At 44.9% G+C, this 26249-nt stretch overlaps 1 protein-coding gene across 2 annotated transcripts in view; it reads left to right on the forward strand.

The window, feature by feature from the left end:
• Window positions 1-26249, forward strand: part of gne (glucosamine (UDP-N-acetyl)-2-epimerase/N-acetylmannosamine kinase) — an 81085-nt gene that overhangs the window by 18929 nt on the left and 35907 nt on the right. For both annotated transcript variants that reach the window (XM_033020485.1, XM_033020492.1), the window contains exons 3-4: window positions 3719-4170; window positions 19620-19772. In XM_033020485.1, coding sequence (XP_032876376.1) covers window positions 3719-4170; window positions 19620-19772 — 605 coding nt within the window. The remainder of the gene's footprint in view (window positions 1-3718; window positions 4171-19619; window positions 19773-26249) is intronic.

Consider the following 26249-nt stretch of genomic DNA (forward strand, 5'->3'; position numbering starts at 1 on the left):
GCAACTACTGACAATACATGGGGGATATTTGGAAACATCTTATTTGTTGGCTGATACCAGAGGGGGATGGGGTGAGCACATGAAGGGATAATTAAAAAAATACTTTGGGAAATGCGTTAACAGAAAGCACCATAACACATTGTGATCATTTCTTTAATTCCAAAAAAGAATGTGGATCATAGAATGGTACAGAACAGGATAGATGCTGCTGCACCCGCTGAGTTCCTCCAGCAATTTTGTGTACCTTCAGAACAGGAACAGGCTCTTCGGCTCACAATGCCCGTGCTGAACATGATGGCAAGTTAAAGTAATCTCTGCCTGTCCCTCCATTCCATGTATCGCCATGCGCCTATGTAAAAGCCTCTTAAACATCACTATCGTATCTTCTTCCTGCCACCACTCCTGACAACGCATTCCATGCACCCAGTGCTCTCTGTGTAAAGAAAAACTTGTCCCACACATCTCCTTTAAACTTTGGCCCTCTCGCCTTAAAGCTGAGCAGCCTGGGTAAAACATTCTAAATGTCTACTCTATCCGAGCCTGTCATAACCTTAATCACACAGAGATCCCACAGCTCCAATGTGAGAAGCTGTGTGGGAGTGTTGAGTTCTATATTTACGTAAGCCACCAAATAGGAAGATTGCATCGACCTCAAGGTACAGCAATAGTACTTGAACAGTAGTGGTTTGTATGTCATTAAAGGTTGTGACATGTGACGGCCACATTGGGCTTCTGTATGGTACAACTGATAATCTGACTATTTGGAAATCCCAATGTTTCCGCATCGGGTTCTCCTCTCCTCCCGGGATCCGCTGGTGCCCGGAACTTGCCAGTCCCTGCACTCTGCGACGCTCATAGAGTTCAGTGGAACATTTATTACAACATTGCATGACGTCAACAAGTAATTAAAAGTGTGTGGGACACAATAGGAACAGCCGGGTGTGCTAGATTACCAGAACTTTGTGTTTCATGGCTGACCTCTGGTGATATGGGCGTAGATACACGGACAGTGCTGACTGCATTGTCTTTTAAACTCTGTTTTTTTGTAGACAAAATGGTGCTGATGTGCACGATTATTATATATCTTGTGGCTGGAAAATGAAAAAATGGCACTGTACTGTTGTGCATGATCTTAAAATATAAACCCTGCTCTTAAACAATAACCGTTAATGATTTAAAAAAAAAAAAAATTTCGCTCGAAGGGCCGGATGGCCTCCTCTGCACCTATTTTCTATGTTTCTATGTTATGCGCGACTCTATTTAGGACTGTTGAAGTTATGTAGTAGAAACATAGAAAATAGGTTCAGGAGAAGGCCATTCTGGCCTTCGAGCCAGCATTCATTGTGATCATGGCTGATCGTCCCCTATCAATAACCCGTGCCTGCCTTCTCCCCATATCCCTTGACTCCACTAGCCCCTAGAGCTCTATCTAGCTCTCTCTTAAATCCATCCAGTGACTTGGCCTCCACTGCCCTCTGTGGCAAGGAATTCCATAAATTCACAACTTTCTGGGTGAAAAAGTTTTTTCTCACCTCAGTCTTAAATGACCTCCCCTTTATTCTAAGTCTGTGGCCCCTGGTTCTGGACTCGCCCAACATTGGGACCATTTTTCCTGCATCTAGCTTGTCCAGTTCTTTTATAATTATATATGTTTCTATAAGATATCACCTCATCCTTCTAAACTCCAGTGAATACAAGCCTAGTCTTTTCAATCTTTCCTCATATGACAGTCCCGCCATCCCAGGGATCAATCTCGTGAACCTACGCTGCACTGCCTCAATCACAAGGACGTCCATCCTCAAATTAGGAGACCAAAACTGTACACAATACTCCAGATGTGGTCTCACCAGAGCCCTATACAACTGCAGAAGAACCTCTTTACTCCTATACTGAAATCCTCTTGTTATGAAGGCCAACATTCCATTAGCTTTCTTCACTGCCTGCGGTACCTGTAAGCCAACTTTCAGTGACCGGTGTACAAGGATGCCCAGGTCTCGCTGCACCTCCCCCTTACCTAGTCAAAGTCAAAGTATCCTTTATTGTCATTCAGACCTTTCGGTCTGAACGAAATTTTGTTGCCTTGCAGTCATACATATAATAAAATAACAAAACACACAATAAACACAAATTTACCATCCACCACAGTGAGTTCACCAGACACCTCCTCACTGTGATGGAAGGCATCCTTCCCTCCTTGCTCTCCCTCTGCGCTGAGGCGATCCAGGCCTCCGATGTTGTGATCCCACCGGGTGATGGTAAGTAAGTGCCGCGGCTCAACCGTGCTCGGCGAACGGGCCGGTTCAAACTCCGCGACCCGGGGTGGTCGAAGCTAAGCTAACCCCATTGAGATAATAATCTGCCCCCTTGTTTTTGCGGCCAAAGTGGATAACCTCACATTTAACTATATTATACTGCATCTGCCCACTCACTCAACCTGCCCAGGTCACCCTGCAACCTCCTAACATCCTCTTCACAGTTCACACTGCCACCCAGCTTTGTGTCATCCGCAAACTTGCCAGTGTTGCTCCTAATTCCCTCTTCCAAATCATTAATATATATATATGGTAAACAGTTGCGGCCCCAACACCGAGCCTTGCGGCACTCCACTCGCCACTGCCTGCCATTCCGAAAAGGACCCGTTCACTCCTACTTCCGGTCTGCCAACCAATTTTCTATCCATGTCAATACCCTACCCAACCCCCAATACCATGTGCTCTAATTTTAGTCACCAGTCTCTCGTGCGGGACCTTATCAAAGGCTTTCTGAAAGTCTAGATACACTACATCCACTGGCACCCCTTCGTCCATTTTACTTGTCACATCCTCAAAATATTCCAGAAGATTAGTCAAGCATGATTTCCCTTTCATAAATCCATGTTGACTTGGGCTAATCCTTTTACTGCTATCCAAATGCCCCATTATTACCTCTTTAATAATTGACTCCAGCATCTTTCCCACCACCGAAGTCAGGCTAGTTGGTGCTATGTCAAACAGCCCCAACGAGAGCCTCTTGTTTAGGTCACTGAGTTTCACTGGAAGCCAATGTTAGTTAGAAGTGAGTCAATGTAAGTGCCAGAGAACTTGCAGCAGAGCCAGAACTCACACCTCAGTCTTTGCACACAAGTTCAACACAGCAAGGAAAGGGACAGAACCTGCCATTCATTGAATTCTTCTTAGAGTGATACAATGTGGAAACAGGCCCTTCGGCCCAACTTGCCCACACTGACCAACATGTTCCATCTCCACTACAGTCGTTGAGTGATACAGTGTGGAAACAGACCCTTTGTCCCAACTTGCCCACACCGACCAACATATCTCATCTACACTCGTCCCACCTGCCTGCATTAGGCCCATATCCCTCCAAACCAGTCCTATCCATGTACCTGTCTAATTGTTTCTTAAACGTTGTGATAGTACCTGCCTCAACTACCTCCTCTGGCAACTTGTGTGAAAAAGTTACCCCTCAGTTTCCTATTAAATCTTTCCCCCTTGACCTTAAACCCATGTCCTCTGGTTCTTGATTCCACTACTCTGGGAAAGAGTCTCTGTAGCCCTTCCAGCTGAAGTATCCATTCACTTATACTTATTCCAAATTAATGTACAGTGAATACAAAGTGCTGGAGGAACTCGGTGGGTCAGACAGCATCTGTGGAAGGAAGGAATAGGTGACGTTTCAGGTCTACCTGATCTAATCCTCTGGTGTATTCCTCTTCTTGCAGGAACACGTACCGTATGATTGAACAGGATGACTTTGACATTAACACCAGGCTGCACACGATTGTGCGGGGTGAGGATGAGGCGGCCATGGTGGAGTCAGTGGGCCTAGCTCTCGTCAAGCTGCCTGACGTGTTGAACCGCTTGCAGCCAGATGTGATGATTGTTCACGGGGACAGGTTTGATGCTTTAGCTGTCGCCACCTCGGCTGCCTTGATGAATATTCGCATCTTGCACATCGAGGGGGGCGAGGTGAGTGGGACCATCGACGACTCGATCCGCCACGCCATCACCAAGCTGGCGCACTACCACGTGTGCTGCACCCGCAGTGCCGAGCAACACCTCATCGCCATGTGTGAGGAACACGACCGCATCCTGCTCTCTGGCTGCCCCTCCTATGACAAGCTGCTCTCCGCACACTCCAAGGATTACATGGGCATCCTGCAAACCTGGCTGTGTGAGTACTGACCATCACAGCCCTCTCCCTAAGCATTTTCCCACGGACCCCAATCCCCATGGACACTAATCCCCATTCCCCCCCCCCCCCACGGACACAATTGTTTTGATAACAAAATCTTCTATAATGCACCAGAAAGCGACTATCGCCTTGTAGCAGAACTACCTGTACTTGTTTTTCACCAAATCTTGCGTTCTACACACTCTTCCCAAAGCCTGAAATGTCAGTGGCTTTTTTCATCTGAATATTTAAATGTCCAACTATCAGGGAGCATCAGTGTAAATGTCTGCTTTAATGAGTGCAAATACATTATTTGTACAGGCATCTCTCCAAGACACAATACCATTAAGGATATTAAATACACTTTTAAGCGCAACATTAGATGAAGCAACCGTCATTGTTATCAGGGCCGGATTTAGATGAAGAGAAGCCCTAAGCTGTTCCACTTGTGAGGCCCCTCCCAATCCCCCACCCCCACGACTAGAGGATGATGGTCCACCAGATTGACACTGATTTGCAGCCGAGCGTGGCCAATGAGATAAGGGGCTGGAAAGCTGCGCTTATTTATTTATTTATTTATTTATTTATTTATTCATTGCCAGTGCTAGTGTCCAGTTATCGGCTTAAAACATTATTATTCTGAAATGGAGGGCAAGGAAAATTACTGAAGGGTTGTTTAGAGACTACAGTGCGTTGTGACAGCATATGTAAGAAAGGCCTATGACAGTCAAAAATATTATACACCTTGCAGGGCTCTCACTTAATTTTTTTTCTCTCTGTTCTCAGCCGGGTAACCTAGGCAGCTTTTTAAGTTGCCAAATGACAGTTTAGGTCGTCATTTAAGACGGCTTGCATGACGCGTGCAATAATGTGCTCGGACGAAGTGCGTAGTTAACAGTCTGAATTATGCTCAATTAAGCATTCACATATTATTTATGCTTCAAATAAAGTCACAAACTAAACATGATATATACCACAATGACATGTAGCAAAATTATAATACAGTATCTCAACTCTTTACACATTGCAATGAATGCAATTTCTATTATTTCTTTCCACTTCCAAACAAAATTGTGGTTCGATTATTCAGCGTATTATCAACCTCGGTGAGACCAAGCGCAGGCTTGGTGATCACTTCGCACAACACCTCCACTCAGTTCACAATAACCAACCTGATCTCCCGGTGGCTCAACACTTCAACTCCCCTTTCCATTCCGAATCCGACCTTTCTGTCCTGGGCCTCCTCCATGGCCAGAGTGAGGCCCACCGCATATTGGAGGAGCAGCACCGCATATTTGCTTGGGTAGTTTACACCCCAGCGGTATGCACATTGGCTTCTCTAATAGTAAGATTAAACGAGAACTTACCAGTTTGAAGTTTGATCTTTATTTTATGAGGAGTTACGATGAGGGATTACGTGAAGAGCCCGTCAGCCCGCATGCGCGTCAACCTTCAAAGCAGCGGTGTGGAGTCACAGACAACAAACATTGACCTGAGAATAGGAAGATTCAAGAAACTAGAACTACCAGCTGATTTTTATGAGGAGGTGTTGGGAGCGGAGGGCACGTAATCCCTCATCGTAACTCCTTATAAAATAAAGATCAAACTTCAAACTGGTAAGTTCTCGTTTAATCTTACTATTTTACTTCGGAGTCACGTGAGTGACTACGTGAAGATTTTAAAGCTCTGTGACTCCATGCCGTGGAACGAATCCATGCGTCACACAGTGTATAGTTGCCAATGAAGAATGGACAAAAAAAATGTTCAGTCATGACATAATGATCAAATTGACAATTTAATGTACAAAAGAAAAACAACAACAATAGTCACCTCTCTACCCGAGAGGGACTATGAACCTGAACTTAAAACTGAGTTCGCAAACACGCTGGGTCTGGCTAAGGATTTATTATAAAATGTCTGAAACGTGCGTGCTGAGGACCATCCTGCAACCGATAAAATCTGGTCTAGCGGGACGTCCATGACCCTCGCTGCGGACGTAGCTGCAGCCCTGGTGGAATGAGATTTAAACATTTTAGTATCAACCCCAGCATCTGTCAGAACCTGTTTCAGCCACCTGGAAATGGTCTGAGCTGAGACCCTCTTATGTGGTTTCTTGTGGCTGACCAATAATGCTAACTCAGACCCCCTAAGCCCCTTGGTGATCTTGATGTATTGCTGGAGGTGAGCAAGTACACAAAATTTGGGATCCAAAGGGTATGCCGTGAACTGTAATTTGAGACCCGAGGTACCTGGTCTACTCTGTTTGATAGGGCCGTACACAAAAAAAGGTGATACCACTGGCAGAGGTGAGCATCCTGTCTAGACGTAGCTTCTGCAAGGACTGGACCCGTTGAGCTGACACTAAAGCCATGAGCATGGCCACCTTGTACGTAAGCCGGAGTAGAGACAGGGATGTTGCTGGAGACCATGAGCGAAGTAGAGTTAGGACCACCCCTACATCCCAAATTTCAGTGTATCTGGGTCTAGGAGGGTTCGAATTGAAGACACCCTTCATGAACCTTGACACTAAAGGGTGAGACCCCACAGACTGGTGTTCTGAACTCGGCAGCAAGTATGACGACAGCGCACTTCTGGCACAATTTAGAGCACTGTAGCTTAATTTCTCATCGAAATGCAATTTCTAGAGGAACTTCAAAACATCCGTAATGTGCGCTGCGTCATACGAGATATCGGACTGCGCACAGAACACTTCCCATTTCCTTATGTATGAGGCATATTGTTTTTGGGTACTATTTCTCCAGACCGCTGTTAGCACATCCACCGTACGATCAGCTAGTCCCAGTCCGAGGAAAGGTCTCAAAACCTGCAAATCAATAAGTTCAGCTGATCATGCAGAGGATGTACTTCACCAGAAATGGGATTAGTTAGCAGAAACCTGCTTTTGAGAACCTTCATGACAGGTTCTACAACCATGCCCAGGATTAGAGGGTACCATGGCTGAGTGGGCCAGTCAGTGACTACCAGAATGCCAGAGGCAGAGTCCTGCTGAATTTTTTTGCAGACATCGACTGACAAGGCAGAATGGGGGGAATGCATAGAAAAACATTCCACCCCAATGTAGCGAGAACGCGTCTACTGCTACTGCCCCTGGGTCTGGTTCCCATGCAACATACTTCGGTAACTGATGATTTAATCTTGAAGCGAACAAATCCATATCTAGGTGTTCCATACCTAGAAACAATATCCTTAAACACTCTATGATTCAACACCCATTCTGCGTTGTCATTGAATTTACGTGACCTGGTGTCCGCCACTGTGTTGAACCTACCTGGGAAGTAGGTAGCTGAAACCCAAATATTCTTGCAGACCATGGTTGGCACCTCCGCTTTTCGCGGGTCCCATATCGAACGTTCCCCCCGCATCTCAGTGCAATGCGAGTCCGCCCAGGACTGGTAGTCTACGCTCCCATCCTCAGATGGGGAGACATAATGCAGCCCTGCACCAGGCGCTGCTGCGGGCCCCCGAGACCTGCTCTGACAAGACTCCCGACCGAGGAGCATATGTTGGAGCATCTTCTCCATAAGATGCTCCACTCGGGAAAGGCATCCGACAACGCTCCTCTCTGGAGGAGGCGAACTCATCCGAGTCAACCGGCCTGTTGGACTTGCACTTGGCTTTACCGACCCGCGGGGTAGCCACAGTGCTCTCCATGGGCACCAAGCCCGAAGGCGCTGGCTGTACAGTCAGCAACCGCGATGGTGAACTGCCGCTCGCTGACCGCACTCCCACGGTCTTCAGAAGCGGTTCTCCCTGCAGCCCGTTGAGACTTCACCCTCGCCTTATCCATACTGGTCCGTTCTTGAAGCTGCAACAAGAACCGAAGACAAAACGACCGCAAACTAAGTTCAAGAACTTACCTGCAGATCTTTTAAAACTTACCGCTGGTGGAGCGACGCGCAAACCAGCCAATCAGTGCACCACGCGTTTGATATAATGACGCGCATGCGGGCTGACAGGCTCTTCACGTAGTCACTCACGTGACTCCGAAGTAAAATTTCAGGTAGTCCTTGCTTTCTCCCTCCTTCCCCTCCCATTCGCAGCTCTCCCACAGCCTACTATCTCTGCCTCTTCCTTTCTTTTTCGTGTCCCCCCCCCCCCCCCGACATCAATCTGAAGAAGGGTCTCGACCCGAAACGTCGTCTATTCCATCGCTCCATAGATGCTGCTTTACCCGCTGATTTTCTCCAGCTTTTTTGTCTACCAATGGGATCCCACCACTGGCCACATCATCCCATCTCCTCTCCTGTTGGCTTTCCGCAGAGACCGCTCCCTCCATAACTCCCTGGTCAATTCGTCCCTTCCCACCCAAACCACTCCCTCTCCTGGCATTTTCCCTTGCAACCGCAGGAAATGCTACACTTGTCGCTTTACCTCCCCCTTTGACTCCATTCAAGGACCCAAGCAGTCTTTCCAGGTGCGGCAGAGGTTCACCTGCACCTCCTCCAACCTCATCTATTGCAACCACTGCTCTAGGTGTCAGCTGCTCTACATCGGTGAGACCAAGCGTAGGCTTGGCGATCGCTTCGCCCAACACCTCCGCTCGGTGCGCAATAACCAACCTGATCTCCCGGTGGCTCAGCACTTCTACTCCCCCTCCCATTCCAAATCCAACCTTTCTGTCCTGGGCCTCTCCCATGGCCAGAGTGAGGCCCACCGTAAATTAGAGGAGCAGCACCTCATATTTTGCTTGGGCAGTTTACACCCCAGCGGTATGAACATTGACTTCTTCAATTTCAGGTAATCCCTACTTTCTCCTCCCCTTCCCAGCTCTCCCTCAGCCCACTGTCTCCGCCTCTTCCTTTCTTCTTCCCGTTTCCCCACCCTCATATCAGTCTGAAGATATGAGGGTGGGGGGGGGTGGACGGGAAGTGGCGGAGGTATGCGTTGGGGAGCACTTCGGGTCCAGTGATCACAATACCATTAGTTTCAATATAATTATGAAGAGGGTCAGAACTGGACCTAGGGTTGAGATTTTTGATTGGAGAAAGGCTAACTTTGATGAGATGCGAAATGATTTAAAAGGAGTGAATTGGGACATTTTGTTTTATAGGAAGGATGCAGAAGAGAAATGGAGGACATTTAAAGGGGAAATTTTAAGAGTACAGAATCTTAATGACCCTGTTCGGTTGAAAGGAAATAGTAAAAATTGGAAAGAGCCCTGGTTTTCAAGGGAAATTGGACACTTGGTTCGGAAAAAGAGAGAGATCTACAATAACTATAGGCAGCATGGAGTGAATGAGGTGCTATAAAGAATGTAAAAAGAATCTTAAGAAAGAAATTAGAAAAGCTAAAAGAAGATATGAGGATGCTTTGGCAAGTAAGGTGAAAGTAAATCCAAAGGGTTTCTACAGCTATATTAATAGCAAAAGGATAATGAGGGATAAAATTGGTCCATTAGAGAGACAGAGTGGACAGCTATCTGCAGAGCCAAAAGAGATGGGGGAGATATTGAACAATTTTTTTTTTTCGGTATTCACCAAGGAGAAGGATATTGAATTATGTGAGGTAAGGGAAACAAGTAGAGTAGCTATGGATACTATGAGATTCAAAGAAAAAGAAGTACTGACACTTTTGAAAAATATAAAAGTGGATAAGTCTCCAGGTCCTGACAGGATATTCCCTAGGACATTGAGGGAAGTTAGTGTAGAAATAGCAGGGGCTATGACAGAAATATTTCAAATGTCATTAGAAACGGGAATAGTGCCCGAGGATTGGCGTACAGCGCATGTTGTTCCATTGTTTAAAAAGGGTTCTAAGAGTAAACCTAGCAATTATAGACCTGTTAGTTTGACTTCAGTGGTGGGCAAATTAATGGAAAAGATACTTAGAGATAATATATATAAGCATCTTGATAAACAGGGTCTGATTAGGAACAGTCAACATGGATTTGTGCCTGGAAGGTCATGTTTGACTAATCTTCTTGAATTTTTTGAAGGTGTCACTAGGGAAATTGATGAGGGTAAAGCAGTGGATGTTGTCTATATGGACTTTAGTAAGGCCTTTGACAAGGTTCCTCATGGAAGATTGGTTAACAAGGTTCAATTGTTGGGTATAAATGCAGGAGTAGCAAGATGGATTCAACAGTGGCTGAATGGGAGACGCCAGAGAGTAATGGTGGATGGCTGTTTGTCAGGTTGGAGGCAGGTGACTAGTGGGGTGCCTCAGGTATCTGTGTTGGGTCCACTGTTGTTTGTCATGTACATCAATGATCTGGATGAAGGTGTGGTAAATTGGATTAGCAAGTATGCAGATGATACTAAGATAGGTGGTGTTGTGGATAATGAAGTAGATTTCCAAAGTCTACAGAAAGATTTAGGCCATTTGGAAGAATGGGCTGAAAGATGGCAGATGGAGTTTAATGCCGATAAGTGTGAGGTGCTACATCTTGGCAGGACAAATCAAAATAGGACGTAAATGGTAGTGAATTGAGGAATGCAGTTGAACAGAGGGATCTAGGAATAACTGTGCATAGTCCCCTGAAGGTGGAATCTCATGTAGATAGGGTGGTAAAGCTTTTGGTATGCTAGCCTTTATAAATCAGAGCATTGAGTATAGAAGTTGGGATGTAATGTTAAAATTGTACAAGGCATTGGTGAGACCAATTCTGGAGTATGGTGTATAATTTTGGTCGCCCAATTATTGGAAGGATGTCAACAAAATAGAGAGAGTACAGAGGAGATTTACTAGAATGTTGCCTGGGTTTCAGCAACTAAGTTACAGAGAAAGGTTGAATAAGTTAGGTCTTTATTCTCTGGAGCGCAGAAGGTTAAGGGGGGACTTGATAGAGGTCTTTAAAATGATGAGAGGGATAGAGTTGGCATGGACAAGCTTTTCCCATTGAGAGTAGGGAAGATTCAAACAAGAGGACATGACTTCAGAATTAAGGGACAGAAGTTTAGGGGTAACATGAGGGTGAACTTCTTTACTCAGAGAGTGGTAGCTGTGTGGAATGAGCTTCCAGTGGAAATGGTGGAGGTAGGTTCGATTTTATTATTTAAAAATAAATTGGTAGGTATATGGATGGGAAAGGAATGGAGGGTTATGGTCTGAGTGCAGGTAGATGGGACTAGGGGAAAATAATTGTTCAGCATGGACTTGTAGGGCCGAGATGGCCTGTTTCCGTGTTGTAATTGTTATATGGTTATATAAGAAGGGTCTCGACCCGAAACGTCACCTATTTCCTTCGCTCCATAGATGTTGCCCCACCCGCTGAGTTTCTCCAGCATTTTTGTCTATCCATTCACCCAAGTTCTGTTATCCCACTTTCCTCACCCGCTCCCTACACATTAGGGGCAATTTTACAGAGACAAGTTAACCTACAAAGCCAACGCGTCTTTGGGATGTGGGAGGAAACCCACACTCTTGCAGGGAGAATGTGCAAATTCAACACAGACAGTGCCCGAGGATAGGATCGAACACAGATCTCTGGCGTGTGAGGCAGCAAGTCTACCAGCTGTGCCACTATATTTTGGTTTCCAACACACAAAAAATTATACGTTGATAACTTTGGTTACTAAAAAAATGAAAATATCAATTTTCAGTTTTAAATCTCCAAGTGATGCTATGTCCCCCTTTACAGCTACTGTATGTTTTAATTAAGTTCAAGACTATGGGGCAGTACATTGGCCATAGAGTTGCTGCCTAAAAGTGCCAGAGACCCGGAATTGATCCTGAATATGGGTGCTGTCTGCATGGAGTTTGCTCCTTTTCCCTTTGATCGCATGGGTTTCCTCCGGGTGCTCTTGTTTCCTTCCACATTCCAAAGGTGTGCAGGAACCTATTTCAGACCCAACCCAAAACGTAATATTTTCCTTTTGTTCAAATATTCTGTCTGACCTGTTGAGTTACTCCAGCTTTTTGAGTCTCTCTTCAGTTTAAACCAGCATCTGCAGTTCTTTCCTACACACACAATACTATACGATATAACTTTATTAATCCCGTGGGAAATTGTGTGTGTGTGTGTGTGTGTGTGTGTGTATATATATATATATTACACACACACACACACATATATATATATATATTTATATAGTTATATATTCATATATACATATACACTGTTTTTTCTCGTTTATAACATTGTTTACAGAGTACTATGTTTACATATTCTGTTGTGCTGCTGCAAGTTAGGATTTCATTGTTTTAACTGGGACGTGAGTGAATAAAACACTCTTGACTTACTCCACTAATGTGTGGGATAAAACTAGTGTACGGGTGTTCGGTGGTCGGCGTGGGCCAAAGGGCCTGTTTACACGCTGTATCTTTAAATTAAACTAAAAACACTAAAACCAGAGGGACTCTAAAGAAGGGTCTCTACCCGAAACGTCACCCAATTTCTTCTCTCCAGAGTTGCTGGCTGCTCCATGGAGTTCCCCCGCACAATTAAATCATGGAGTAGTCTTCACCCTACAATAGTTACCCAACCAGACGCAACTAAATTGAAGGTACCTCTTTTTTCCCCAAGAACCCTTTTTTGCTTAAGTCCAAGTCAAGAGTCAAGAGAGTTTTATTGTCCTGTGTCCCAGATAGGACAATGAAACTCTTGCTTGCTGCAGCACAACAGAATATGTAAACATAATACAGAACAGCAGATAAAAGTTCAGTGTGTTTATATACCATAGACCAGTGGTTCCCAACCTTTTTTTGGCCATGCCCCACCTAATCACCTCTAAAATCCTGATGCCCCCCCCCCTTTTTTTACCCAAAAAAAATTATTCACTCAAAATAACATCTGAAACATAAACTACATATGTTTACCTGATGGAAAATCCAAAAAAATAAAAATCGAAAATTTGGACCCAATTGCCCCCCTTAAAAATCAAATTGCTCCCCTGTGGGGCGTACGCCCCACGTTGGGAACCACTGCCATAGACCATATATACGCACAATAAATAAACAGATAAAATAGTAAGATTAAACGAGAACTTACCAGTTTGAAGTTTGATCTGTATTTTATGAGGAGTTACGATGAGGGATTACGTGAAGAACCCGCTCAGTGCGCAGGCGCGGCATACTTCCAAGCAGTGGTGTGGAATCACAGATAGACACAGTTATTTTGAAGTAAACATAGTAAAGATAAGGAGACATCAATTTATTAGTTTGATCCATATAATGAGGGTGGGAGCGGAGGGCACGTAATCCCTCATCGTAACTCCTCATAAAATACAGATCAAACTTCAAACTGGTAAGTTCTCGTTTAATCTTACTATTTTACTTCGGAGTCACGTGAGTGACTACGTGAAGATTTCAAAGCTCTGTGATTTCAAACCGTGTAACAGTTTCATTTCACTCACTGCCGAAGTTCTTGGGAGGAAGTGTTATCGTAATGAACCAATGAGTCTATTTGTAGAAAAACACAATGGTATTTTTTAAACAATAACAACAAAGAATTAAGTTGCTCCCCTGGGCTTAAATTAAATATTTGCAGTTCGTAAATCTTTACTGCAAATAAAGCAGTAAAGCCAACGGCATATTATAAAATTTCTGAACGTTCTTTTCCCTTCCCACCATCCTGCTGTAGCCAGGATGTGGTCTATAGGCATGTCCATTCTTTAGCCGTCGACATGGATGCTGCCCTGGTGGAATAAAATTTGTACATGTTAGTGTTTATCCCAGCAGTTTCTAGCACCTGCTTGAGCCATCTCGCAATGGTTTGGCTCGTACCCCACCATAAGGTTTTTGTGACTGACCCACAAGGCTTTTCATCTCCCTCGAATATTCTGGTTGTGTCTATGTAGGATAGTAGGTGCGTCATGGCACATAACCGTGGTTCTGGTGGGTAAGCCACGACTGGATTAGGTGTTCCTGGTCTGCTCTGTTTGACCAGTCGCTGGATAACGACAGATCTGGTCTGGAGCTGTGATCATGTTGTCCAGTCGCAATAGGTGTAGTGACGACCCTCTGAGCGGATACAAGTGCCATCAACATGAGCGTCTTTAGTGTAGCTTGCTCGAGGCCGGGGGATCTGGCTGGTGGCCATTCCCTGAGATATGTCAGGACCACACTGATATCCCAAATATGGGTATACCTGGCTTAGGGCTTGATATTGTAAATGCCCTTCATCAGTTTTACCACCAGTGGATGGGATCCCATCGCCTGTTGTCCTGGCGCTGGTTTGAGATAAGCAGAAAGAGCACTCTGCGCTGTGTTGATGGCACTGTAGCTGATCCCTACATCGTGGTGTAGATGGCCAGGAACTCCAGTATGTTGGTGGCTGTAGCTGTTGCGTATATTGTCCATGTTTCCTGGCAGTACTTCTCCCTTTTTTGATGCTGGTTAAGTACTGCCTCTTGGTGGATGTTCGAAGGGATGCCGACATGGTGGTGATGGTTTGTTTGGACAATCCCAGTTCCAGGTAAGGTCTGTTCAAACTTGCAACCCAGGCGTTTAATTTTCTCATGGCATGGGTGTTTAGCTTACCTGATAGGTAAGTAGCTGATAGCCAAATATGTCTTTCGACATACCATTGCCAAATCATGTTGACCAATTTGTCGCATGATAATGATTTTATGCCACCCATATGGTTAATATAAGCCATCACCGTAGTATTTATCAATTTGTAACCGAACATGCAAGTGCTGCATATTAGATACATATGCTTTTAAACCATAAAAGGCGCCCAACATCTCTAGATAGTTAATGCCCAGTGTAAGTAGTAATGATGACTCTAGTTTAGTCCATCTACCACTTGTGCTGGATATGGAGTTAGTCGCTCCCCAGCCTTGAGCACTGGCATCTGTTTGAATAACTAAAGTAGGGTTAGTGATAAAGATAGGGCTGAAACTATGCCAAACGTTTTCTGCCCACCACTGTAGCTCTGATATTGCTTCAGTGGGTAAGTTCATGACACGATCATAGTGACCTGTATGTCGTTTTATTGCCCGTACCTTTGCTCTCTGTAAATTTTTTGATAGTGCAAAGGTCCGAATTGTGTAGCCGGAAATGCTGCTACCATTTCCCCAATTACTCTTGCTACTTGTCGAATAGTTGGTCGCTCGTTGACCATTAATTTGTTGCATGATTGTGCTAATTCAACCATTTTTGCCTTTGGCAAGGTAACAGTCATATGGACTGAGTTAATTGTGAAGCCCAGGTAGTCCATGATAGTGGATGGCTTCAACTTAGATTTATCTGGATGTAGGACGAACCCCAGAGTTTCGAGGAGCTGTTTTGTAGCTGATACTGCTGCCACAGCCAATTCCATCGTTTTCCCTACTATCAGAATATCCTCCAGATATGCCATGACAATATGTTTTTGTTTTCTTAGTATTGCCATGGCTGGGTTCAATATTTTGGTGAATAATCTTGGGCTGAAGTTCGCCCATAGGGCAATGCTTTGTACCATCCAGATAAATTTTAGGTATCTGCGATGATCCTTGTATATGGGTACTAGGTAGTAAGCATATTTAAGATAAATGCTTGCCATGAAGTGTCCTTTGGAATTCAGTTGTTTGGCAGTAACATATGTCTCCATTTTGAAATGTATATACTTAACAAATTTGTTTAGTGATGTTAAGTCAATGATGATGCGACAGACACCATCTTTTTTGGTTTTAGTGAATATATTCGATACAAATTCCAAAGGTTCATGTTTGGTCTTTTCGATGACCCCCTTTGTGATAAGTCTCACCAGTTCAGCTTGTCCCTCACGTTTCTCTTTGACGGAGGGAGAAATACCCTTTGGGGCCATTGTTGAACTGGCGTCGTTTTTTCTGACATGAATTGCATTTTATATCCTGTAATGTTGTTGAGTATATACTTGTCACTCGTGACCATACCCCATGCTTCTTTAAACAAGTGTAATCTCCCCCCTGTTAATAAAGCACCCTTATTCTCTATATGCTGGTAGGGACCAGACCCACCTACCTCCATGGTTATTGGCGATTCTGTTTCTTCATTTTCCTGAAGATTTTGTTCTGACGTGCTGGCGATGTTGGGGGGAGGCGCATTTTCCAGAGGGTCCGCTGCGGGCCCTGATCTAAAAGATCTTTGGGGATAATGTGCGGACCCCAAGCGTTCACCAGTCCCATATTGCGGACGTCGACTGGTGGATGCCGTGGGGTGCTGCCGCTTGGGTATCGGAGGTCTTGGTTTGCTCGTCCCGGGGCCTGCCCTCATTAGGCCGAAGGTTTTTGATGCTTCCTGCATCTCCTTCAGTTTTTTATTGAAATCTTTCCCAAATAGCAGCGCGTCCGTCTCCGCAGCTGGGGCTTTGCACAAGCCAGCAAATTTGGGATTGAGGGCAGGTCTTATGTTTCCCTCCGGAGATTGTTGATCTCAAATTGTGTGGTACACATTAATGCCAGCACATCCTGCTGGCAGGTATCCATCTCCGTGGTCTCCACGGAACGAGCAAAGGCTGTGATGGCCGACGTCAGGAGCCTTAGGATCCGCTGTAGCTTGAGTTCTTGGGTCCGGATGTGTGACCCACATGCCCCCAGATTTGGCTGTTGACACTTTTTACTTTGTGAGGGCCTCACCGTTTTCTGGTGCTGTGTTGTTTCAGCACCTCAGCGAGCACCTTTTCCAGTAATGGTTGATGCTGGCCGCCATTCTTGGTTCCAGCGGTGCTCCAGCCCGTGGGGTTGCTACAAGCGGTCCATCACACCCAACAGCTCTTCATGTTCCTGCACCCCTGGCATACTCCCGAATTCGTCCGCCTGCCCCTGTTCCAGACCAGCCCAGCCCTGGTCACCAATGCTAGCCTCCAGTAATGAGGGAGCAGAGGGCAGTGCATGAAGCACTGTGGAGGGGGTGCCTGACCTCCCTCCGCGAGAGCGCTCTTTCTGCGCATCTCGCTGGAGCTGCTCCAATTGCTGTTGGATGCAGCTCAGGCGGCTGTCTCTCCTCCATTTAGGTGGAGACATGTCCCCGTCCGACGAATCGGACGCCACCGGCCGGATGCCTGTTCGGATGGCTAGACATCCAGCCCGCAGTTCAGGCACTAGCGGGACTGGGCTCGGCGCGGTGATGGGGATAGCGGAGCGCCCGGTAATTGTTCCTACCGCCTTCTTCTGGAGCTTTTGTGCCTTGTAGTAGCGAGAGCGCCCCTCAAGCAGCGCGTCTCGCAGGCACCTGCTCCGTGAGCCGCTCCAGCGGCTCAGGCGGCTCTCTCTCCCCCCGTGCGGGTGCAGAGACGTCCCGTCCGACATCGGGAACACCTGCCGGATGCCTCTCGAGTGGCTATGCGTCCAGCCCGCTGCTTCAGGTACTAGCGGGCTGGCCTCGGCACGGTGTCGGGGAATTACGGAACACCGGGTAACGCTCCTACCGCCTGTTGCTGCCCCCCTCCCCAACGGGAAAACGGGGGACAGTTTTGTTCCAGAGCCTTTTTCTCTGCCTGTAAAAAACACAAGCAGAAAAAAGGCTCACCTGTAAAAGAAAACCCGACCTCAGGGTACTCACCTGACGGTCCGGTTCATCCTGTAACGGGAGAGCCTAACTCCCGTGGCAGCCGCTGTTGCACTGAGCGGGTTCTTCACGTAGTCACTCACGTGACTCCGATGTAAAATGCAATAGGCTGTTATTGTTCAGCCCTCCACCACCTCCAGTTTAAATTCAATTTAGAATATTTATGGAGGGCCAGGAAACCAGAAGCAAGAGTTACCCCAGGGAGTTACTCCAGATCCAGTGTCAGGGAGTGATTCTGCGTTGGTTTTCAGCGGTCGCGGCGAGTCGGCGACCGGACAGCAATGGCGGCCAGATTTCCCACAATTCAAAGCGGGGTAGAAAGTGCCCAGCGCCGACCAGTTTCCGTGGCAGTGCGCATGCGCGGGGCGGCCAATGATGTGCTGGCCGTGGTTGTGCGCATGTGCAGGGGGAGGATGTGCTGGCCGTAGCAGTGCGCATGTGCAAGGCGGCCTGCCGTGCCGGCGGATGAGGAATGAGCGGAGAGCGGAGACCCGGCGAGACGGAGAGTTACAGAGAGAGAGAGATAGAGAGGGGGGCCCTCTCAGAGTTGAACGGCAGGTGCCTGCGTTGGCCGGATGCCACCTAGATTTTGAGGCCCTAGGCTTCAGCCTATGAAGCCTAGTGGTAAATCCAGCTCCGCGTGGCCCCCTAGATCTCAAGGCCCTAAGCTTAAGCTTGTCAAGTTTATACGTAGATCCGACCCTGATTGTTATGTTACATTTGTTGTGTGAGCCTTGAGAAAATATGTGATTGCTGAGTACATTTTACAGCATGGTGCACATTTAATGCAGCAACAGTCTTTGAACTCAATCCGCAGAGATGTGTAATAAAGCAGTGTGGTTGTGGTAGCTGCCGTACTGAGTGATGCCCCACCTGGAGCTTTTCAGCATACTACATCCAGATCCAGAGGTAATATCTCACCCATGAGTAAGTCAACAAATGTCTGAGCTGGTGATGTGAGAGTCCCGGCTGCACTCATACCCTTGCCCCCACTGGGGTTGGGATCTGTCCGTCACTGGGACAATGGGCTGGGTGTGTGCCTGTCGCTAGTTTAATTTAGAGACACAGCGCACGTGGAAACAGGCCCTTTGTCCCACCGAGTCCTCACCGACCAGCGATCCCCGCACACTTACTCTATCCTACACACACCAGGGACAATTTACATTTGTGCCAAGCCCCTTAACTTACAAACCTGTACATCTTTGGAGTGTGGGAGGAAACCGGAGATCTCTGAGAAAACCTACTCGTGTCACGGGGAGAACGTAAAACTCTGTACAGATAGTACCCGTAGTCAGGATCGAACCCGGGTCTCTGCGTTGTTAGGCAGCAACTGTACCGCTGCACCATCGGGTCTGTACATTATTGGGACATCTGGAGCACTAATGGGCCAGTTTCACTCGGGGATTTCTGCACAGCAGCTCGGTGATTATTTACTCTGGACTGTTACTGACTCTTTCCCGTTGCAGAAATCATTGCGGGTAATTGGGATTGAAATGCGATGGGTTTTGACTTACCTCTGCAGCTCAGTGAGCTTGTAGAAGTCAGTAAATCCTTTTTTAATAGAGAACGAGAAAGCAACCGGTGTCAAAGTGCCTGTCAATCCAATCAATGGTTGTTGCAGGAGAGATAAGCAAAAGGGAAATTAAACTTTGTTCTTAATTTAACCAAATGGGGTAATGGGGTCAGATGGGAACAATGGGGATTTACTATATCCATTGGTGCAAGTCCACCCCTACGGAAAGAAAGGCCTGATCAAGCATGAACAATACGCTCATGCTATTTTCAAGTTACTCTTAAATGTTTTTGTAGATTTAAATTTGATAATAATGTTTTCAGTTTTATACATTCGCTGCTTTAGGAATTCCCAGACTGTCAGTGTCCATAAGGAATGTGTATTCAATTAGTATTTTGTTTCCTTGCTGTGGGAAATGTTTAGAAATAGTTACAAGAACTACACCTGTACTGCGCTTGCTGTGAATGTTCTAATCCTTCATGACGACCTTACTCTGCTTTTGTAGGTGAAGATGTGAAGTCTCGAGAGTACATTGTGGCTCTTCAACATCCGGTCACCACTAACATTAAGCATTCCGTTAAGATGTATGAGTTTACGCTCGACGCTCTGATAACATTTGGCAAACGCACCTTGATCCTGTTTCCCAACATTGATGCAGGTGAGCTGACGTTCAAAGCGTTTAGGTGACTTCAAACTGTTTGGATTTATCATTGGAATAGCAGCTATAAAATAACGGTCTGAAGAAGGGTCTCGACCAGAAACGTCACCCATTCCTTCCATCCAGAGATGCTGCCTGTCCCACTGAGTTACTCCAGCACTTTGTGTCTATCTGTGGCATAAACCAGCATCTGCAGTTCCTTCCTACACAATGAGACATGCCAAGATGTTCTACTAATTTTAAGCGTGTTGTTGTTGAACGTGCAGATATTAGCAAGTGTGGCAGCATCTGGGCAATGCGGTGGCAAATGAAGTTTAGTGAGATCTGCAAGTCGGAAAGTCACAAAGGCAGTAGGAGCGAGTTGACAGGAGAACGGTTTACCTGTTGCTTTGTGCAAGCGCATGTTGGAAACCTAGGGCCAGTTAGGAGCAGAATGGTCTATCCAAATGCATCAGACCAGTTCCAGAGGCGACTGCTGCCTCACCAACTGTTACCCAGTTACAGCTCAACCCCTGAACAAAAGCCCATTCCATTTTACCTCTGTCTGTTCTCTGCTCAACTTGACAAAAGGATTATGGTGTTATCCAGCCCCCCTTGTGAAATGTGTGAAAGGAAAGGTTCATGAACTATATTCAACGCTAGTCCCTTGTCTCTGTCCTGTCCTTGCCCCCTGCACCATGAACTACATTCAACGCCAGTCTCTGGTCTCTGACCTGCCCACGCCAGCATCTGTGAGCTTGTTACAGGACACTCGGGGTCTCAACTAGTTCAGTCAGAAACACGGGGAAACTGCACCAAAGATTATTATCTGATGAAGCCGATGATTTGATGCTGCTTAGGTGCAAAGTGATGGGAGGAATGGCCTGTGACTGAATTTACAGGGATTGGGGAATAGGGATTTGTTCTCTCAACTCTTCTCTCTTCTCCAAGTCTAGAGTGTTTAATTATCTTCAGTACCGGCAACGGAACAGTGAAATCCTTACTTGCTGCAGCTTTACAGGCCCGTTAACGCAATAACACAGATAAATATTTACTAATCAATAATGCAATAAATGATTCATCAGTAACACACTGTGACCATAATAGTACAAAACCAAATTCCGTTGAGCAACCACTGACACAGTCCGTAGAAGATCACAGTTGCTGAGGTTAGTGTTGTGCAGTGTTCAATAGCCTGATGGTTGCTGAGAAGAAGCTCTTCTTGAACCTGGAGGTCAAGGTTCTCACCTCCCCACATAATTGAGTGTTGGAATATCAGAGGGGTATAGGAAAGAAACTCAGTCAAGAGTTGTCTTTGATGTTGATTGTTTGCTGAGATTTGCACTCTGTAGGTGGGTACTGGAATTTAAGGGGAGTTGAAGAGAATGTGAGGAGATTAGAGTTCAGGAAAGTGACTGGGGGAGTGGGGGTGTCTATGAGTCTTCACTCATCCAGTAGCCTTTGGTGCTTTGTTGGATTGATTGAAAGATATAGCATGGAAACAGCCCCTTCGGCCCACTGAGTCTACGCCAACCATCAATCACTCGTCCACACTAGTCTTATATTATCTCACTTTCTCATCCACTTCCACACACTAGGGACAATTTACAGAAGGCCAATTAACCTATAAACCTGCACATCTTTGGGATGTAAGAGGTAACCGGGGCACCCAGAGGAAACCCACGCGGTCACAGGGAGAACGTGCAAACTCCACACAGACAGCACCCGAGGTTGATGCTAAGTGAGGTAGCGGCTCTACCCGGTTGCAAGGGAAGATGGAATATGGCAATTGTTAACAATGGCAGAGACAAGCTGAGAAATTCACTTAAAAGCCAGGCAGTAACAAAACAAAGTGCAGGAAATAGTAGGGTCAGGCAGTAACTGTTCAGCAAAAGCTCTGGTTTAGCACCAGCTCTGACCTGCACCAGCTCTGACCTGCACTTAAACCCCTTATGAGTTCACTCTTCTCTCTGTCTTTCCCCTGCCCCTGCACTAAACAACTAAACAGTTTACATTACATCTTTGACCTGAAACTTTAACTCTGTTCTCTTAGGTGGGACTAAGGGAAAAAAGTTGTTCGGCATGGACTTGTAGGGCCGAGATGGCCTGTTTCCGTGCTGTAATTGTTATATGGTTATATGGTTAACGCTCATCCACTGTATGTTTCCAGCATTTGCTTTTTTGATAAATTTCTAGTTGCCCTATTATACCTTCAAGGTTGAGTTGGATGATCAGGAATAGTCAACATGGATTTGTGCCTGGAAGGTCATGTTTGACAAACTTCTTGAATTTTTTGAAGAGGTTACTCGGGAAATTGATGAGGGTAAAGCAGTGGATGTTGTATATATGGACTTCATTAAGGCCTTTGACAAGGTTCCTCACGGAAGGTTGGTTAAGAAGGTTCAATTGTTGGGTATTAATGGTGGAGTAGCAAGATGGATTCAACAGTGGCTGAATGGGAGATGCCAGAGAGTAATGGTGGATGGTTGTTTGTCAGGTTGGAGGCCAGTGACTAGTGGGGTGCCACAGGGATCTGTGTTGGGTCCACTGTTGTTTGTCATTGGGACGACAGATGGCACAATGGGCTAAGTGTTCGGCTGGCAACCGGAAGGTAGCCGGTTCGAATCCCGCTTGGAGTGCATACTGTCGTTGTGTCCTTGGGCAAGACACTTCACCCACCTTTGCCTGTGTGTGAATGTGTGTGAGTGATTGGTGGTGGTCGGAGGGGCCGTAGGCGCAGATTGGCAGCCACGCTTCCGTCAGTCTGCCCCAGGGCAGCTGTGGCTACAGAAGTAGCTTACCACCACCGAGTGTGACTGAGGAGTGAATGAATAATGCGATGTAAAGCGCCTTGAGTATTAGAAAGGCGCTATATAAAATCCCATCCATTATTATTATTATGTACATCAATGATCTGGATGATGGTGTGGTAAATTGGATTAGTAAGTATGCAGATGATACTAAGATAGGTGGGGTTGTGGATAATGAAGTAGATTTTCAAAGTCTACAGAGAGATTTATGCCAGTTGGAAGAATGGGCTGAAAGATGTCAGATGGAGTTTAATGCTGATAAGTGTGAGGTGCTACATCTTGGCAGGACAAATCAAAATAGGACGTACATGGTAAATGGTAGGGAATTGAAGAATGCAGGTGAACAGAGGGATCTGGGAATAACTGCACAGTTCCCTGAAAGTGGAATCTCATGTAGATAGGGTGGTAAAGAAAGCTTTTGGTGTGCTGGCCTTTATAAATCAGAGCATTGAGTATAGAAGTTGGGATGTAATGTTAAAATTGTACAAGGCATTGGTGAGGCCAATTCTGGAGTATGGTGTACAATTTTGGTCGCCTAATTATAGGAAGGATGTCAACAAAATAGAGAGAGTACAGAGGAGATTTACCAGAATGTTGCCTGGGTTTCAGCAACTAAGTTACAGAGAAAGGTTGAACAAGTTAGGGCTTTATTCTTTGGAGCGCAGAAGGTTAATGGGGGGACTTGATAGAGGTCTTTAAAATGATGAGAGGGATAGACAGAGTTGACGTGGATTTTCCCACTGAGAGTAGGGAAGATTCAAACAAGGGGACATGACTTGAGAATTAAGGGACAGAAGTTTAGGGGTAACATGAGGGGGAACTTCTTTACTCAGAAGCTGTGTGTTATCAACTAAATTTAATCTCTCTAGAGGCTGTAGACAAGGATGCTCACTATCCCCACTATTATTTGCTCTTGCAATCGAACCCCTAGCAGAAAGCGTTAGAAACCATCCAGGAATATTTGGATACAATACTAGAGACACAAGGAATAAAATCTCCTTATATGCAGATGATATACTAATATATATTACAAAATTAGAAACTAGTATTCTAAACCTATTGAATCTAATAACTCAATTTGGTCAGTTTTCGGGATATAGAATCAATTGGAATAAAAGCGAAATCATGCCAATAACAAAATTCAATTTACATACAATACAACAATCCCCTTTTAAAATAGTTAAAGATAAATGTAAATACTTAGGAATCTATGTAACTAAGACATATACCTCTTTATTTAAACTAAATTTCCCACCCTTACTGAATAAACTACATAAGAATATTCAATACTGGAAAACACTCCCCATTTCAATGCTTGGGAGAATTAATGCTATAAAAATGATTTTTTTACCGCAACTGCTGTACCTACTTCAATTAATTCCGATATATATCCCAAAAACTTTTTTCAAAAAAGTCGATTCCATTGTTACAAGTTTTGTCTGGGATTATAAGAATCATAGAATAAGTAAAAAACATTTATGTAAATCAAAGATAAATGGAGGTCTGGCTTTGCCAAATTTCTTATTTTATTTTTGGGCAGTCCATATTAAAAACATGAATTTTTGGCTGGAAGAAATGGATCAACAACCAGATTAGCTAATGATGGAAAAGGAAGACTGTCTACCTTTTGAAATTGGACCGATCATATTTGCCCCCACAAAACTGCACAAAAAAACCTATAAAGAAAACCCCATAATACATAGTGGAATACGAATTTGGAAACAAATAAAAAAAGATTTAAAATTGAATAATATACCACTCTGCCTTCCCATTGTAAATAATCCTTTATTCAAATCATCCTTTATGGACAAAGGTTTCACACAATGGAAAAATCATGGAATCAAAAATATAGGACATCTTTATGGGAAAGGTACTTTTCTTTCATTTCAAGAGTTACAACTGAATTATGGACTGCACTCAAATAATTTCTTCAGATATCTACAAATTAGAGATTATGTTAAATCTAATACACAAGTTTACAGGAATAGGGAATCAGAAATTCTTGATGAATGTCTGAACAAGCATCCTAATACTGAAAAACTAATAGCTTATATTTATAACACCCTACTAAATAACGAGGTACCACCGACCGAACCATATAGATACAAATGGGAAAATGAAATAGGTCATCCTATCACGAAAGATATGTGGGACGAAAGTTTACAACAAATACATCAATGTTCATTAAATGCCAGACATACTTTAATACAATTCAAGGTCTTACATAGACTACACTTCTCTAAAATAAAACTAAATAGAATCTTCCCACAAATCTCTCCTATTTGTGATAAATGTCTACATTTAGAGGCTAATTTAACACATACGTTTGCAAACTGTATAAAACTTAAACATTTCTGGACAGATATTTTTGAAATAACTTCAGAAGTTATTAATACAAAACTGGACCCAGACACAAAATTAATAATACTTGGAATATCAGAACAAAGCTTAACACTCACAACAAACCAAAGAAACTTCCTCAATTACAGTATAATAACCGGAAAAAAATTAATATTAAAATTTTGGAAAGGCCCTACAACCCCCACAATTAAAATGTGGATTACGGAAATGTCGGAGACCCTATACTTAGAAAGAATTAGACTTGTCTTAATGGACAAACAAGATCTTTTCCATAAAATTTGGGCTCCATTCATTAACTATCTGAAGGGATAGATTGGCACAGCACGAGGACCCAGCTGAAACTTGAACTCAGGAACAGATGAAAAGCTATACTTTATAACCTACGAACCTATCTCCATTGATGTATTACAGGTAACCCATTCCACCTCCCTTGTTTTTCTGTTGTGTTTTTTTTTTTTTGCTTTCTTTTTATTTGTAACTTTCTACCCTCTCTTTTTCTCGCTTTCTATAAAAAATAAAAATACTAGAAGCAGAAGTAATTGATAATGGAAAATTTTAATAATGTATGACTGATGTATATGAAAAAAAAAATTTTACTATAATATGTAACTACATTTTATAATATGTCTACTTCTAATAAATAAATTAAAAAAAAAAAAAAATGAAGCTGTGTGGAATGAGCTTCCAGTGAAGGTGGTGGAGGCAGGTTCGTTTTTAACATTTAAAAATAAATTGGATAGTTATATGGACGGGAAAGGATTGGAGGGTTATGGTCTGAGCGCAGGTATATGGGACTAGGGGAGAATACGTGTTCGGCACGGACTAGAAGGGTCGAGATGGCCTGTTTCCGTGCTGTAATTGTTATATGTTTATACTAGACCAAGTGCAGACCCGTTGGGTCTGTTCCCCCAACGTGCGGTTGTGGGGGGGGGGGGAGGCGGCATGCAGCGTCACACACACTAACTATCCCCCCCCCCGCACTCACGCTAATTACCCCCCTTGATATTATATTAATATTATTAATTTGCTCTTTTTACCCCATAACCACCCTATCTACTGACGCTAGCCCCCAACTTGCAGCCACATCTAGAGAGAGAGGGGGGGGGGCGGGATTAGAGAGTGAGGGCAGAGAGAGAAGGGGCAGAGACAGAGAGAGAGAGACAGAGACACAGAGAGGGGCAAGAGGGATAGGGGGGGGCGGAGAGGAGGAGAAGAGGGAGGGTGGGTGAGGGGGGAAAGGTGGGGGAGGAGGGGAGGAGAGAGGGTGAGAGTGAGGGGTAGAGAGAGGGGGTGCTGAGAGGGAGGAGAGAGGGAGAGGTGGGGAGCA

This window comes from Amblyraja radiata, chromosome 1 (assembly GCF_010909765.2).
Source record: "Amblyraja radiata isolate CabotCenter1 chromosome 1, sAmbRad1.1.pri, whole genome shotgun sequence".
Taxonomy (NCBI): domain Eukaryota; kingdom Metazoa; phylum Chordata; class Chondrichthyes; order Rajiformes; family Rajidae; genus Amblyraja; species Amblyraja radiata.